At 44.0% G+C, this 17,529-nt stretch overlaps 1 protein-coding gene across 1 annotated transcript in view; it reads right to left on the reverse strand.

The window, feature by feature from the left end:
* The window catches only part of STX8 (syntaxin 8), a 108,032-nt gene that overhangs the window by 30,381 nt on the left and 60,122 nt on the right, over positions 1–17,529 (reverse strand). Inside the window, exon 7 of the mRNA XM_075719929.1 lies at positions 9,181–9,282. Within this exon, the coding sequence (XP_075576044.1) occupies positions 9,181–9,282 (102 nt within the window). The remainder of the gene's footprint in view (positions 1–9,180; positions 9,283–17,529) is intronic.

Raw genomic sequence — 17,529 nt, forward strand, 5'->3', positions numbered from 1 at the left:
AGTTAACCCAGATAATTTCCCCCCTAATTTAGTTTTAGCATGGCGTGAAACCCCCAAGCCAGAACACCGTTGTATTTCAACTCCGGATCGAGTACAGCAATTATTTTGTCATTGAGCATGTTAGGAAAGAAAAGGCAGAAGGAGGCGAGTTTGAGCCTCTTTAGTAATGTACAAATTAACACATTTCAGCACCATTTTCAGAAATATAAATTAATGATTTAATTCTGCAACATGTATCCTTGGAAACCAAGCCGTAAGCAGTCGCCCTTGGATATTTCACACAATTCCAATTTTTTTCAATATTCAAATACAACTAATTGCTTGCCCTTTTGGAGTGATGGACAGCTTCGGTGAGCAGGGTGCCCAGAGGCTTATTTTACCACCAGATTTGTACAATCCCACTACATGGGTTGACAACAGCTGCTCTAAATCTCCTGATAGGTATGAACAAGCATTGATGAAGTTCAGTCTGTTTGAACAGCTGCATATGCAAATGTAATTAAGACAACATCTACTGCCTTTTGCTCTCCTACCCATGCCCCCCCTCTTCGCCTTCTCCCCTTACTCTGTCTCCTAATGGGGAGGGACGCCATTTCATAGCTTCAGACTTGAACCCATGCCTGATTTACGGCTCACAACTGAGTCCCAGAAATGCCACTCTCCAGCCCCCTCTACCATCATTTGGTGTGTCCTTAAATTTAGGGCTCAGCTACCAAACAGCCGATTATTCTGCAACCTCGATGGCCGTGCACCAACAGTGCCACTTGAAAAGCAAACCCCTTGTCGGTGTATCGCAGGAAAGTAATTTTTCCCCACCTCATTTTACACTGACCAGTTTGTGACTGCCCTTCATCCCTTATTTATACTAGCTGTGCAGCCTTAAGTGAACCATTTCACTTGTGTCTCTATCTGCAAAAGTTACCCAGGGAGATACTCTGGGGGTCACCGCAGCCAGAAAAAGGCACATGGGAAGAGGTGGAACAGGTGCAGAAGATCCAGACACTGGGTGATCACTGACTGAATCAGCCAACCCAGGGCTTAGTGGGAAGATGGAGAAGGCTGCAGTGGTTCTGGAGGGTCTCAGTACCACAGGGCAAACTGTCATTAAATGAAGCAAGCTGGTTAATGAAGCCAGGAGGACTGATGCACACAGAGCTCAAGGTCCTTCCCTTCAAAATGAAGGCTATCTGGAATACGTATCCCAAAACTAGGTGGACTGAGCTGCAGCTGAATGTCCAGCACCAGAGAGTGCTGCAGAAGGGAAAAAGTGATGTGAGCAACCACAACCCTGTCCGATTAACCTCAGCAGGATGGAGGCTCTAGAGCAAACTGAAGAAAGACTAATTAGGACATGAAACTAAACGGTAAACAGGGTAGAAAACAATGGGACTGTACTGAAGGGAAATCAGATCAGAGCTAATCAGGTTAGTCCAGTAAGATAATGAATTTTCTAGACAAAGAAAGCGTGATAGATCCCGTCCACATAGACTTCAGCAAAGCATGTGATACAGTGCCATGTGGGAAATTATTAAATGAAAAAGATGGGGATTAGCAGAACTGTAAGGCCCAGAAACTGGTGAAAGGCAAAGCAGCGTTGAAAGAAGGATCAGAATGGATGGAGGTCACCAGCAGAGCTCCTCAAGGAATGGTCAGGAGGCTGATCTTATTAAATATTTTTATTAATGACCTTGGCACAAAAAGTAAGTGTGCTAATGAAATTTGCTGATGACACAAAGTTGGAAAGCAGCATCAGCACAGAGGAAAGCTGGGACAGCATATAGGAAAAAAATGGGTAACTTTTAAGATGAATGGAGGAAGTTTGAAATTCAATGGGATGAAAGAGGAAGCGACACACTTGGGACAAACAATAGTTCTTGCTACGATCTGGAAAGAAAAATGAACTCAGGTGAAAAATGTTCAAGAGTGAGAAAGGCCCAAGCAAACAGCTGAAAACAAAACTGACTAAGGCACCAACATGCTGTAACTGAAGTATTTCCAGCAGCCAGAGAAATGCTATAGTCAGTGGGCAAGCCATCGTGAGAAAGCTCCAGGGATACTGTGGTTGGTTCTCATGGTTCAAAAAAAAAGTTTAAGTAGGAAGAAGTGTGAAAAAGGGCTTATCAGAAAACAGAGAGATTAATTTAGGAGATTAAAATGTAAAGACGTTTGTTCAGCCCCACAAAACAAAAGCTGGGAACACTGGGTGATCTCTTAGACACACATTTCGGGGGGTAAAATAAAAAAGGGGAAAGAACTATTCAGGACACCAGAACAAGGGTTGCACGTGGACACCATGAAGTATCACTGACAAGTCTAGGCTGGAAATAAGTTTATGACCATTGCAGCCTTCCAATAGGAGTAATGGGGGGGAAAAAACAAGCTTGTTCTCAGAAATTTATCTTGAAGGGATGCTATGACCCACACAGAGGGGTCATAGCCCTAAACACACACAGAGCTGACACCACCAGTAAATACCATGCTCCTCACCTGGATTCATAAAGCAGCTCCAAAACACCTGTTCTTTTAAAAAAAAAAAACCAAACTGTTTATGACTACTTAGGTCCATCCTCTTTCATCAGTTGAATCCATTTCAACGTCTCAGCACAAGCAATTTTAAGCCAAATACTTAAGTTGTGAATATAGCATGTGTGAGGAGGAGGAGACACAGAGAGGCCACAAGCTGGCCAGGGGGTACAGAGGTACTGGGGGAGCAAGGACCAGGCTGCTGGGCAAACGCTACCAGCAAAGGCATCATCTCAGCACCACAAGTGACCTTTTTTTTCAGTGTATTTGCCGAATTGGAAAGCACGCTTTGGGATGTTTCGTTCACACTGTCAGTCATCCCATGAGCTCCTCACCTGTTCCTTGGAGGCTCAGAGCTAATGAAGCAGAGAAGTGTTTCATATTATGGGGAAACAAGATGCTAAGACAACAAATGAACTGGAAGTCTTAGATTAGCAAAGTGCCGAAATTACTGGACCTGTCTGTTTAAAAGTTGTTCTATTAACATAACTAATGAAGCCACATTTCCCGCTATGTCCCTAAACTAATCTGCTTTGAGGCTTCTCTGATGTCAAATGAAACTTGAGCTCACCCTGCCTTCCCGCCCCCTCCACAGGGCCCTTAATTAGGTGTCTCTAATGAGGATAGATGCCCAAGTAAGCTTGTAGTAACTTCTTATCTTTGCGACCTCTATCTCTAACTAATTTCAGCTTCAATTAGCCAACAGGTTCAGAAGTCAGTGGGGCAAGGTGGGAGGAAGAGCATGGCCATGCACACACAACAGGGCTGCAAACACATCAGTTCCTCCTGAAACCAGGCTCACCTCCAGCACACCTCCACTTCCCCCAGGTGCAGCTAACCTGCACTCTCACAGTGAAGGTAAATGGGCTGTATGAGAGGAAGAAAATGCTTTAGGGAGCTCAGGTGAGAACTACAGCACAGGGGAGAATGATGCATAAGGTAGCAAGGCTAGTGGAAAGCTGAAATCTGCAGTGAGGATCTGTTGGACTCCTGGTAGGCTGGCTGGCAGCAAGCGAGGGCTATAGGAGAAAGTAACAAGGAGACAGAAAAGCCCAGATGAAACTCCATCTTCTGCTCAGTCACTGACAGCTGCCCCTCAGCCACCTCACTGGGCTGCTCTGGTCCTGGGAGGATGGAAGTGCTAACGCATTTAAGACACTGGCGATCAGTGAAGATGGAAGCAATGAGCCCAGTTTAGCAGAAGAATGATTAATCTCTTGGTTAAAGTTTCTTTTCAAGCTTTCTTTCAAGGATAAGAGCTCAGAACAAACTTTTCAACATGTAATTGCTTAAAATGGAAGAAACTGAAGGAAGGAAAAGAATAATTTAAAAAAATCAGGAAAATATGTAACTTGCCAGGCAAAGAAAACTCGTCCCATAGAAGCATGGACAGGTGACTCAGAGCCAGTGCAGTTGTCAGAGCAGCACTGGGGAGGAATATCGGTGTAACTTCTCCGAGAGTCAGATTGCAGGAAAGGTTGATTTAATGGCACACTACACCAGCTTCTCCACTCCACTGAGAAGAAAAAAAAATGGATGGGGACTTGCTCATCTAAACACACAGCGTACGTCAGAGGAACAAACCTGAGTAACTGCCATCCATCATTTATAAAACAAATTAAATCCATGGCAAAAATAACCATAACTTAGAACAGAGCGATCGCAGAATCTGGCAGAAAAAGGCCCCAGCCTGCATGAATCATTATTTTCTAGAGGAAACCTTATATAATCCAAGCCACTCTGTTTTAAAACAAATTAAACCTTCCAAAAACAAATTAATAGATTTGGCAAAGCTCTCTCTTTAATTCAGGTATTTTGGAGATTTGCAAAGATGATAAAACCTACCTGGTACTAACTTTATGGTAGTCTACACCCTGATTTTGGCATCTCCAAAAACCTCCATCAGAAAGCAAAAGGGAGATGAGAGCCTCTACCTGGGGCTGGAGGAAGGCGATTAGATTGCAATGCCATCTTGTGGAATAGGAGAAAACGAAAGACGGAAAAAGAATTGCTTGGCTGCCACTTCGCAATCGTATATTATCTTACAGGACACAGATACTGGCCCAGCAGGGTACATTCAGTGGTTGCTTCTCATTTTCCTCGTTTATCTGAAAGGTTAGAGGGAGGCACACAGTGATAACTGCAGAGTCATGGCCTGCTTCCCTCACTGCTTGGAAGGGGATGGACACGGCTGTCAGAAATAGGAGTTTGCTCTTTTTTGCTTGTTTTTAGCCTTTACTATGATAAAGTCACAATCTTCTGTGCTGCTGCCCCAGGAAACCAGCCTTTCTCCTCGGCTACAGGAGAGCCACCAAAAGGAGTGACTTGGGTAGGATCAGGAGTAGGACCACACCAATCCCCCAGATCCGCCCCCCAATCCCTGGTATAGTTTAGCAGGATCTGAAGAACATTTCCGACTCCATGCATCGCACAGCTTGCCTTCAATTGCCTCCGCACACGTCGCATCTGATACGTAGGCTCCCAGCTGCGTCCTGCATTACTAAAATCCCTGTACGTCGTTCTTATCACAAACAAAGCCTGGTTTAAGTCTGCCTACTTACAAGTCTTTAGGTTAAAAAAAAGAAAACAAAAAAACCCAAACCAAAAAAAAGAACCAACTGGGTTCTTTGTGGGGGGGCCTCCCCCCAAAAAAACCCACCACAATTTACAGAAGTTAAGGATGGGGGAAAGTTACCAAAAAGCACCATCCAGGTAAGCCAGGATGTAGCTGTGGGCGGCCACGGACTTTCTCTTCTCCATGATGAGGCCAACTGCAACCCCGGCCAGGGAGAAAGAACCACAGACTCTTTGCAGGCTCCTGACTAATACTAAATGCTTGAGCCTGATGATGAACAGAAATAAAACCAACCCATACAGGCGCATATTGCGCTGAGTGGCTGTGTTTTGGGATCCTCACAAAACCTGCACCCACTTACTTGAAGTGGTCTGTAACCCCAGCACTCGAGGACCCAACGCGGTGGGACAGCCTTTGCTTGAGCTGCTGAAGCCTGGGGACTGCAAGCAAATGGGAAAGTTTGGTGCTGGCAGGCTGTTCTCAGGATGGATGCCAAGGACACCAAGGGATGAGCTGATGCTGGAGCCCACTCAGGTCGAGAGAGGATTAAAAAACCACACAGAAGCTGCACAGTGAACCCAAAGAACAGAACTGCTGAGAGTTTGGCAGCAATGCAGCAGCACTCTTTTCAGGGCACATATTATCCTTTAAATAATTTTTTTTTTTTCCCCACACACAAATGGAAATTTTGAAAAGTTTTGGAAAATGTGGAAATTTTTTCCAATTGGAATTGGAATGGATGGAATCACAGTTAGGCTATCTCTACCCAAGAAAACCAAAAATACTGAAGGAATCAGTCATTAAGGTATTGTGGCATTTGCCATATCATCAGGTTGTTCAGCTCACAGGTTTGCTTGGGGCAAATTTGTCCCTGTCCCCCCCCAGCATCTCAACCTTAATTATACTTTCATTTCTTTGCTTATTTTTAAATGCAGTTCTTCAGAGGACATTCTGAGGGTTAAAATTTCTAATAAAAAATTTAGCAAGAAATGGTTACTGAGTGCTACTCTGCACAAAAAAAAAACCCCTAAAGATACGGAAACTGGGAGAGATTGGGGACAAAAGAGCCAAGAGAACCAGTGGTAAAACTGAAAATTCAGGATTGTGCACGCAGGCATTCCTGTAGCAAATTTGGTAAAGGCAGCCTAACATTTGATTAATGATTTGCACATACATTTTGGTGAAAGCTCAATGCAAATTTCTGAAATCTAAAAAATATATACGTCCTAACATCCCTCCTAAATGCCCTGCATACGCTGAAAAGAAATAAAACAATGCCAAGCAGTGTGCAAACATTTGCCTGCAGATGACTGATGATTTTCAACTATTATTTCATAAATGCAGCAGACTTAAGTATATCCTAAGATTATTCTTCCGCTGGGAGTTCCCACTGACACCAGTGTGGGGCTGCCGGGGGCCACCAAGGGAGACAGGCTCCAAGCGGGGCAGCCTTCATTGGGCAGAAGCAAGGGGTGGGATTGTCAACAGCTCTCGAGTCAGCAAGAGAAACAGCATTGCAAATAAGCTGCAAATGAAACAACCCCCCCCAAAACAACCTGAAGGTTTCTGCCAGGACTGAGTACAGCCAGAGGTGCAAGACACTGCTCTCTGCAATGCTTCTGCACCCAGTGATGCCTGTGCCAAGCAGGTAGCACCAAGGGATGGATGGCCGTGGCATAAATCACACCAGATGCTGGAAACAAACACCAAAGCTTGAAACGAAGTTTGCATGAGAGCAAGACATTGAAATATTGATTAAAGTCGGATTTCATCAGTAATACTTTGGTTTTATTATTATACTGGCTGCTAACAAAGACACACCCATTAGTGCGTTACATTCTTGCTCGTAAAAGGGTGATTATTCCACTATTCACGCCAGGCTGCTCTGCTTGTATCCACAGCCAGTGGCTCCGGTACAGGCACTCATCAGAAAAATAAAGACATTATGATTTCAAAAATGAGGCAAACACACAGAAACAGGCACATGCTGGAATATTGCAGACTGGGTCTAAGCAAACATCTGCATCGCAGGGAAGGAAGGGGTGTGGGCAAAGGAGAAGACTGAGCACGTCACCCCAGTTTAAATCCAAAGTAACAGTGCAGAAACCAAAGAGTTATTAAAGATTTTTATCAATTGAAATGAAATATTGGAGGGGAGGAAAAAAAGCACTTTGAAAAAATTACTTAGCAGGTGCCAGTTTTCCCACCGCTTGGCTTTGTTCAAGGAGTAATTGTACGTATGTGGAGAGTTTTTCTGGTCCTAATATGCTAGTTAATTTTCAGCGCCAGGGATAAGGGTGGAAAATGGATGGGAAGAATGCCATTAAAGACTGTGTCTTCCAGCATTATTGTTCTAAAACTCATGCTTAGGCAGAGTAAAACAGCTATCTGAGGCAAGAGCGTGTTTACATATGCCCAAATTGTTATGCAAACACAGGAAGACGTATTGGAGCAGAGGGAACAGGCACCAAGAGGCAGGCTTCTCACCACCCCTTGCAGAAAAATGTTTTTCAATGTGGAAAGGGTGAGAGAGGTCACCCCCAAGGAATCCAGCCCTGGATCCTCCCAGCCTTCGACTCTCCCATCCTCCTCCTCCTCTCAAATTCCCCAGTGCAGCCAGCATGGGCTTCCGACTTAAAGAGGCAGGCTCATTACCAAGCAACATTGTCTGGGGGCTGCATTTGCATGAGGAACCTAAAAAGGGGGAGAAATACCTAAGGAGGGAGAAGCTGTCCTGTATGAAGTGGGATTCACTGTCTGCCCTGCACAGGCATTTCACATCATGCTTCCCTGTACTTGTGCAGAAATTGAACCACAGAAATCAAGGTGAGACTCCAAAGGCACACAGGGGTACTCAGCATCATTCAAGTGCAATTTTTTTTTTATTAAATCCATCTTGCATCAACATTAAAGATCTAAAATAAAAAAGTCAATCATGAACTCTGCAGTCTCGCCTTTAATTCTATCTGTAGTTGGTATGAGAGAAATTGGAGACAACTGCCTCTGACAAGTCAGCTTTAACCACCAGAAGAGGCCACAGATTTTCATCAACTTGTATCAACCAAGCTTTCAAAAAGATATCACCGATGAAGAACCAAATAAATCCCTGAAATATATCATCAGTGCTTGAAAAATGTCTCACTGCCAGTCTGAGCTTGGTCACTTTTGCTGCTAAATCATCACTCTACAGAATAAAAGCTCCCCACCAGCCAGAAACCTTTTCTCCACCGAGATGTGTGACCAAGTCAGCTCTCAACTTTACACTAAACTACATAAGCCAAATTTCATTAACTTCTGGCTATAAGTCAAATTTCTACAGAGCAGAAATTATTCTTGTTAGCAATTTGAGTCCTCTAGAGTGCCAAAAATGAACCACAGACACCAAAAGTGGAGATGTTATTTCCAGAAGTGTCTCATACCACCACCTCCCCATGGACATCCTCCCCCAGTCACTCACCTCCCAACATATAGATGTTTTCTGCCATCACCCACAACACTCTCCCACAGTCATTGCTATCAAACCCCCAGCTCTTCATCCTATAGAGCAAACCTGCATTCACTCCCTTGAGATGTATAACCTCCCTCTGGCTACATGGAAAGGGAGTCAATTTAGCTTTACCAGCTTCCACGTAGCTTGAAGAGTCACCAGCAAGGATTTCATGTCTGGCAGACTGTGAATGCCACTTGGCTGAGAACACATTACTGCAGGACACCACCAGAAATGTCTCTGCGGCATCACTCCCCTCTGTAACCAGTTTGTGAGAGCTGGTAGCTAGCAAGTTTTTCAAACCTAATTAACACGTACTGAACTGATTTCATACAGTTCTACAATTTCCAACCAGACTATTGTGCAATGCTGGAGTCAAATAGCTTAAGGAAGTTAACTATATCAACACACAGCATGCACAGTGAGTCAAACCTGCAACAGCAGCTAAGGTCACATTTGAGTTTGGAGAGGTGGGGTTTTTAACTTTTAAAAGAAGCTGTCCTTGTGGGGGGCACGTTGCACATAGCCTTTAAGTGCTACACTAGTTTCTCATCATTTAATAACAGGCAGGATTTGTGCACAAGCTATTTCCTACCACAGGACGTTGATTTCTTATCCACCATCTTCACATGCCGCGTCTGGTTGCGAAGCTTGTCGTCTGTGTTTTCAACCAGGTTAGTGAGGTCGTCGATGATCTCTGGGGAAAGAGAAACAGGAACATTAACCTCCGAGCCCTGCAGCATCACTGCTCAACAAGCACGCTCCTGCTGGAAGCTCCCAAATGGAAACCAGCTGCATCCTTCTGCCTTCCAGTATGACACACCAGTGCTCCACATCCACTGAAAGGTCCAAATCCTGGGAAATACTACACAAGAGAGTTCAACTCCAGATTCAGCGCACTCTTCCACTACAAGAGTGGAGGAAAAAAATACAGCCTGAAACTGCAGATCAGTCTAGGTAGCCACAGAGTATGAGACGATGGCAGCCACAACACACTAGCCAAAGTAAGAGAATTAGTGCATATGCTATAGGAAATCTGAAATTTCCATCCCTGGAACAGAGCATCTCAACACTTGGCCATTACATAGTCATTGAAACATATTCAGAATCACTATCTTCATAAATGCTTTTGAGATCATTCGGTGCAGTCCCAACAAAGTGACCACAGAGGACACAGTCAAAGACCTGCCTTGTTTCAATTACTGAGATGTATGGATGGGAGTTCTGCTTGCAGCCCAAATGATCCTTTGGGAAAAGGAAAGTGAGCAAAATTTCTTCTAAATCTATTTTTAATAGAGGGGAAAAGAAAATTTCAAGCCAACCCACCCTCAACCTCATGCTACTGATAGCTTAAATTTTGTCAGGGAAATCAGGCAAGGTACAAGGCTTGCACCAAGAGTGGTTGTTGGGTTGGGGTTTTTAAATACTGAAAATTAAAAGCCACATTCAGGCACCGAATTTCCTTCTTGCTGACTGTTATGCTCTAATTTTCTTGAAATACACAGCCAGTGCTTCTTGGTGGGTGTATGAATACCTCGTGTTTGAGTTGCTTTCTGCTCTGCAGGTAGGAATGGCTTCTTTGTGCATCATAAATCAGGAAGAGGACAGCAGCCAAAACCTGAATGCTACTGCAAAGCATCTTGCTCTGGTTACACTCCTAGCACTTTCTCCACTATTGATCACTGTCTTAATAAATCTAGTCCGCCTTTTGAGATCAGGTTGGGGAACAGCAGCCATGCCAGTTGGTGGATGCTGTGCTGTCAAGTCATTTGTTCCCAGGCAGACCCTACCACTGCATCTCTCCATTGCAGCACTGCTGAAACATCCAGGTTTAACAAACGTCCAGGTAAGCAAAAGAAAAGGTTAGAGCGCATAGTGTTCAGTTAGCAAGATATGCTAATATTCTGTTCATTTTTATGCATCATAACTCTGTATGCATGCTGGCTGAGGGTTAAGGAAAACAAGTCCCATCAACAGGACAGGGCCCTTATTAATTAGCCTTTATTGTTTTGACTGTATTCCTTCAAACAAGAGATTTCCCAAATATCTCTACTAGGAAAAGGGATGACACTGAAGAGGGCATTCCTTGTACTTCTAAAACTTCCCTGCAACACCACAATAAAACCTCACGCTTGCAAGGCTTGTGCCAATATGTGACATAAGTTCTTGCAGCTTCTCAAGAACACCTGTACACCTCTGCTGGCCATCACTTTGACACCAGTGCTTGAAAGGGAATGGTTTCTTCTGCAGTTCACCTTCCTGCAGCAAAAGATGTTAGCTATGCAGGGTGCTTATGTCCTCAAATCTTACCAAGTAGCAGGCATTGCTCTAGATATAGCGATAAAGCCAGTTTGATTGTACATAACAGAAAACAAATATAAAATAATCAAAGTTCTGAAGACACAAACGAAATTTTCAAAGGTATATGTAGCATGGAGGTTTTACTCTCTCGGAGGGGTGGGAGATTTAAACATCATCTTTCTAATGCATGCTTTTTAAGTCTGCCCCACAAGCACTCCATCATCTCCAGCGAATCCCTACATAACATGGTATCAGCATCTAAAAAATCTTGTACTTTGAAAATATGTATCTTTCTTAAAACGTGAGCTCCTGATTCATGTCCCACAGCCTAAACCATCTAAGTATTCACATGAAAGCAGGGCAGAGGGCAAACATCAACTGCTTCTGTATAGCTTTATCCTATAGATCCAAACCATTTCACTACTCCTGTGGTTAAGCAACATCACCCCACCAATACTGCTCTATTCCAGACACAAACTCTCCATATTTGTAAAGTTTAAAATAATCAAGATTTTTATTGCTCATCCTACACTAAAACACATTTTCGCAAGTGATGGCAGGTACTTTCTTTGAACTGCAAGATTTGTTCAGTTCATAGTTCAGATATTAATTCTCCTCCCCCTCCCACCCAACTTTCCCAGGTCCAACATCTGCAACACCAACAACATTTTGGGGAAACTTTATCTGTCTTGCATGATTCAGCACACAGGAAAACCCGTACAAATGCTGCCTGCAAAGGCAGGCTCTCTCATGTTTGCCTCTAAATGAAAAAAAAAAAAAAAAAGTGCCGAAAGTTCCCATCGTTGTCAAGGACAAAGTGATAAGCATGCTTGGGAAATAGGAGACTTTCCTTTGCCAACACTGACCAGACCCTCCTTGAAAAACATCCTGGTGAACAAGCTGTAGCTAAATGAGAACAAATGTGAGCAGGAAAATTTTCTGTCATCATTTCAAAGCCCAAGGCATTGCAATTGGGATTATATCTAGAGCCTCTCCTTTCCCACCCTCCTGCACAAGCCATTCCCCTGCCAGACCAACCAGCAGGAGTAATTTCCGAACCAAAGAACTGGACTGTACAGCTTGGGAGAAGCATTTTTCCATATCTGTGTGTCTCTTGATACAGTCAGGTTTCAGGGGAGCAGGCCAAGCACGTAGCCCAAAGCTCAACAAGCAACCAGTCCTTTGACGCAACGTGCAGTTAAGACCAGGAGAAGTGTTGGGGCGTGCATTGCACAACCACGAGGTCTGAGTAGGGTCTTTCCCTCCACTGCTGTGCCGGGGCTGGCGCTGGGAGAAAGCACAGGGAGGTTCTTATCCCATCACCAGTTGAATCAGAAGCCTGGACCAGCAGGTTCCCCAGGCCCAGGTGCACCTGCAACCACCAACAGTCTGCAGAGGAACATCCACCCCTTTACCCCCACCAACACTTTGCACAGAAACATCAATCCACCCCCTCTACACCCACCAACACCATCAACACCCTGCACAGAAACATCCACCCCTTTACCCCCACCAACACACTGTTGTGATGACACTTAGGTGCAGAGCAGCTCTTGACCTTCATGTAAATTAAAGAATTTCTCCCCACTGTAAACCAAAGGAAACACAGTGGAAATACATGCTGTATAAGGCAGAGCTGAAAACTAGTAATGAATTTCTAAGGTAGGCAGAGCTGCTGCCAGAGAAAACTAACTGCACGGCTAAGAAAGTCTTTAGAGCACAGACAAATCCTACATTAGCTTTCAGTAGGCTCCTGAGGACCACCTCTTCTGACAGATGACCCACCTGCAACCCCTTTTGCCCTTCAAGTTGGCAATTACATTTGGGATGAAGAATTTTCTATCACCTCCCATTTACCTGACTATGCAAGGAGCAAGTTGAAAAAAGTAAAGAGAAACCTGAAAAAGGGGAAGGAGTGAGGTTCCCCCACCGCGAGGGAGCAGACGGGAAAAGCAGGCTGACTGCTGAAGGGCTGCCAGTGACCTTACAAAGGACGTTTCTGTAATGCTGCACTGCAAACCACATTTAAACTGGTAACACAAATTTAGCCAAGGTCTTCTTTCAGTGAACCAGGATCCTGAAACACAAGATAAAACCTACCGTACAACCTAGTATTAAAATCTGAGTAATTTAAACCCAGCTGAAGTGGGAGAAGTTTGAAGGTTGCTCATCTGTTGGGGATGAGCTCAGACAGGACCTCCTATATCAGCAGGGACTTCTGCTTGAAAACAGATGTCACAGCCTCACTTGACCCTGCACGTGTCCCTTTGCTAGATTCACAGCCATCAGCCAGGCAGGTACATTGGCTTTTGAGCTCACCAGCAGACAAGGCAGCCAAACACACCAAGCACGAAAGCGGCAGGTTTCTGTAAGAAGGCAGAAGTAGGTACGTGGGCATTACCACTTCTCCTCACCTTATTCCTGTGAGGTTGCAGCAGTGAAACACAAACCCATCTCCACAAATCTGGATGCTTTTCCTGGTGATCAAAGCTATAAAATTTAGCCTGGAGCCCTCAAAAAGGCAGGACTTCTTCAGAAGCCTTGTATATGCTACACGGCAAAAATAGCAGTGGGCTTTACAAATTTGATATCAATACGTGCATACCTTAAACCAGGACAAAAGTCATGGAAGGTCTCCATTTTCTGGACACAGGCCCATCTGCAGTCCTGCCCTTGCTCCTCTGGCCATGGGACCTGCGATGGACAGGGCATGGGCAGCCCTTTGGGGAATCAGGATGAATTCCACGCAGGGGATTTATAACCAAAGAAAATGCGCAATGAGGAAACAGCAAAGCAAGCAGATAACAGAAAAAAATGTAGACTGATATATTCTGAAATATTTTACTTTTTTTAAAAAAAAACACAAACAAAAAAACCCCAAACAAACAAAATCCACAGCAGCAGTTTTTGATCTCGGGCAACATGTTTTGGAGCAATGCAGAGCAGCCAGGCTGAGCACAGGTCCAGGTTGGAAAAGGTGGGAGAAGCATCCCTGCGGAAGAGGTGGGAGAGGCTGGAAACAGCAGCCATACGGTCAGTCAGCCCTCTCCAGTTCCAACATTAACGCTACCTCCTACTCCTGGGGAGGAGGTGTTTAATGGGGAAAGCGTGAGAAAAGTGAGAGAAAGTTCCTTCTGTTTTTGTTCTGGGGTTTTTTTGTTTGTTTTTTTTTTAAAAAACAAACACCAAACACATTTTGGTTTTGTTTAATATTTTGCATTAAACTTAAAACATGTCTCTGCCCGTAAAAACAAATACAAAAATCATTTAATCAAATCTTAATTTGTCACTGCATCAGCTATCACAGCCAGAAAATTAAAGCTTCTAAGCTGCAGCTGAATGCAAAGCATTAAAAAAACCTGGTCATTGAATTGCTTCACTGGTCACAGCAAGCTGAAGCACTATCAATGCCCTCAGTCAACTTTTAAAGAATCAAGAATCTGTTGATTGACCCAGATCAGCACAAGACTACTTAGAGATGGGAGCGCTTAAGTGCTAAATATTCCTTTTCAAAGTTTTTTTTTAAATGGAAAATGGAAAGTGAAGCAACTGGTCTGAACCCTGGATCGTAAGCACTTTCTAATCTGCTCTATCACACTTGGCTTCGCGATCTCAAATAATACATTAAAGGTTGAGAAAGATGATCTTTATAATCTCTCTGAATTAAATGGCTGCATTATAAGTCACACTAACATCACATTTTGCTGCTACTGATTCCTGGTGTCCACCCATGTGCATGTGTGTGTTCAGAAAGACTGTGCTAAAAGTGACCACCAGAATGTAAAAACCTTTCCTGAAATTGCAATGGAACAACAACCTGGTAGCAGCAGTAAAGGTGTATTTATATACATCTTTAAAATCACATCTGCTAATAGCTAGAAAAATGAAGATTTACGCAAAGGACACCAATAGAAGACAGACAATAAAAAATTGAGCAGAAGAAATTATATGTAATCCTAGGAATTTCTCAGAAAAAAAGGTCATTCTTCATATCCTTTTTCCTCCGAAGACTTTGCTGCTGCAATAAAAAAACAGAAACATTCTGTTTTAATTCCTAAAAACACTGATGCCTTCCCTCAAAAGCTGGTTCTGCTTCTCTCCAGCCAGGGCATGGATAATTTCAGCGCCTCCTGTGAGAGGGGAATCCCACCCGTTAGAGCTGTAAGTCATCTCTCCGGGAAACGGCCATACATCATGCTACAGCTGGTCTCTTGCACTAAGGGCTCGTGCAGGATAGGAAAGCAAACCCTGAGCTGAACCCAAGCCAGGTGCTGGAGCAGTCTGCTGTGTCCAAACGGATCCTTTTGCTTTTCTCCTCTATCCCTCCTCAAAAAGGCTGCAAGCTTCAGGCACTGGATTTGCCCGCAGTCCTGTTGAGCAGCATAGCACAGAGACCACAGGTCCTCCATCACAACCACCATCTGCCTTTCCCATATTCCCAACTTCTCTGTTGACATTGCTAACAACGCTTCCTATGGGTTTGAAATCAGACTTCTCTGGCAGCCCCATCTTCTGTGTCAACTCAGCCATCAAGTCTTTCTACAGCTGGTCAGAAGTTTTCCAAGGGAACAGTTTCCACTGGAAAACTGACAGATGATAAAAACAGTACATCCCAGACCGCTCTGCACACCTGGACCTTCAGTGTTTTACCTCCTTGATGATGCCCTTTATGCTGAAACACATCCCTGATCAGCTTGAAGCAAATAACCAGCTTTCAGCTTGCGAATGAAATTCTCAGTTTTGACAACAAAATGAGAAGCCCAAACGTTTCCAGAGAGCAAAAGCCCCTTTTCCAGCCCATTCAGCCACTCCATCTTACCTCCCTTTCCACCCCTGGTGCCAAGACCCCACCAGTGCCCAGCCAGCCCTGCTCTGCTCCAGCAGTGCTGGAGACAGGGGAGCAAGTCACCTGCTACGTCACGAGATCATACTAAACACAAAATTAATGTTGCATCTTTCTCTGCAGGGACTAAACAGCAGCAAGCTACACCAGAGTTACGGTGCATGCATCAGCGCTCCACGTTTTAATCAAAAGGCATAACTTACGACATTACAAATCACAACATGAAGCGCAGCACATGGACATGGAGATGATCCTATCCAACAGCTATGGATGGTCATGCTCTCATCACCAGGGCACCATGAACCAGAGCCCTCCTTGCTGGTTTTTTCCATTAAGGAGCTCATGAGAGAGAAAGGCAACTCGTTAACGAAGAAATGTGAAGCAGTTCATTAAGGGAGTGAAAGCCAGGCAGTGGCGGAGCTGGAGAGCTAGGCCATTTCCAGGAATGCTGTGTTTTATTTTGCAGGAAACTATGTAGGTTTTTTCCTACTCTTCCTCCACTCAGGAGCAGGGAAACGATCTGGTTGCCTTTCTATTCTGCTGCATCTCCCTGTTCCTACCCATGCCTCACACAGCTGCAACCAACTGTCTGATGGCATGGGACTTTTTTTACTAATTCTCCTTAACCACACATGGAGTCCCTAGGAAAGATGAACATCTAGATCAGGTTCTTGTGCAGCCAGAGTTCTGCTTTCATACACAACTTTACACTAATCGATTTTCTCTTTTATTTAAAACACGTAAAAAGCCTCATTTGGTTTTGGCAACTCTGCCTTCAAGTCACCCTTATTCTGTCTGTGGAGTAAGAAACTCAAAAGCCAAGTGAAAACGGCCACATGAAATACAGCACAGGCAGAAAGAAACAAATCTGGGGTTTGGTTGCAGTTTAGCAGAATGGTTTTGCTGACCAAACATTTCCTTGAAACTGTTTGGGTTTTCCTTGGATTTAAATTTACAGATCACTCGATAGTATTTATCAATGAGTAATGCATCTCCATGGTATGCCCCACTGTAAGTCATGGAAGACTGCAGTCAGCCTTAAGAAAAACATAGAGAACTAAAATCCATAACATTTTATCTATGCAAAAAAATTACAATAAGGCTGGAATTTAGTGGAGAAGCCAAGCAGGCTTTCCCTCCCTCCTTCAGGTCTCTGGTGCCTCAGGAGAAGAGCTAGATACCAAAGAAATGAATCATATATTGAATGCCAACCTCTATACGTCCAAACCCCATAATTACATGTTAATAAGAAAGCAAGCATTGTTCAAAATGCCAGTGGTATGAAGTGAAGATTGCAACTAATGTAAGTACATCAGAAACCTAAAGAACCTTAGCACGATGTGCCAGCTGTAACGTCAAGTCAGAGTGAAAAGAAAAAAACACAGTAAAAAATACAAAGCCAAGAATCTTAATTTCTCTCCATTGCTGCTAGCCATGCCTGGTTTTTGCAGCCTCTCTGACATGTGCAGCTCTCCATGCCACAGGCAATGCATTAGTGCAGTCACGGGCTTCTCCTTGCTGTTCAATTCCAAGGTAATACTCAAAATCCCACTGGTGTTCATGCTGATTCAAGCTCTGTGCTGCTCAGGACGCCAGGATACTGACACTTTCTGCTGCGATGAGTTTTGCATTTCAATCAAAGACCAAGATTCCTCCTCCCACCTTTCCAAATTTAACTGGTGACATTTAATCTCTTCTTTGGCAGGACTTCTTGTAAGCATTAAAAAAACCCAAAAATACTGACTTCTCCAAAGGAGCAAACCAACTTGTTCCCCTGTGTTTCAGCTTCCCACTCTTTAG

Source organism: Pelecanus crispus, chromosome 12 (assembly GCF_030463565.1).
Source record: "Pelecanus crispus isolate bPelCri1 chromosome 12, bPelCri1.pri, whole genome shotgun sequence".
Classification (NCBI taxonomy): domain Eukaryota; kingdom Metazoa; phylum Chordata; class Aves; order Pelecaniformes; family Pelecanidae; genus Pelecanus; species Pelecanus crispus.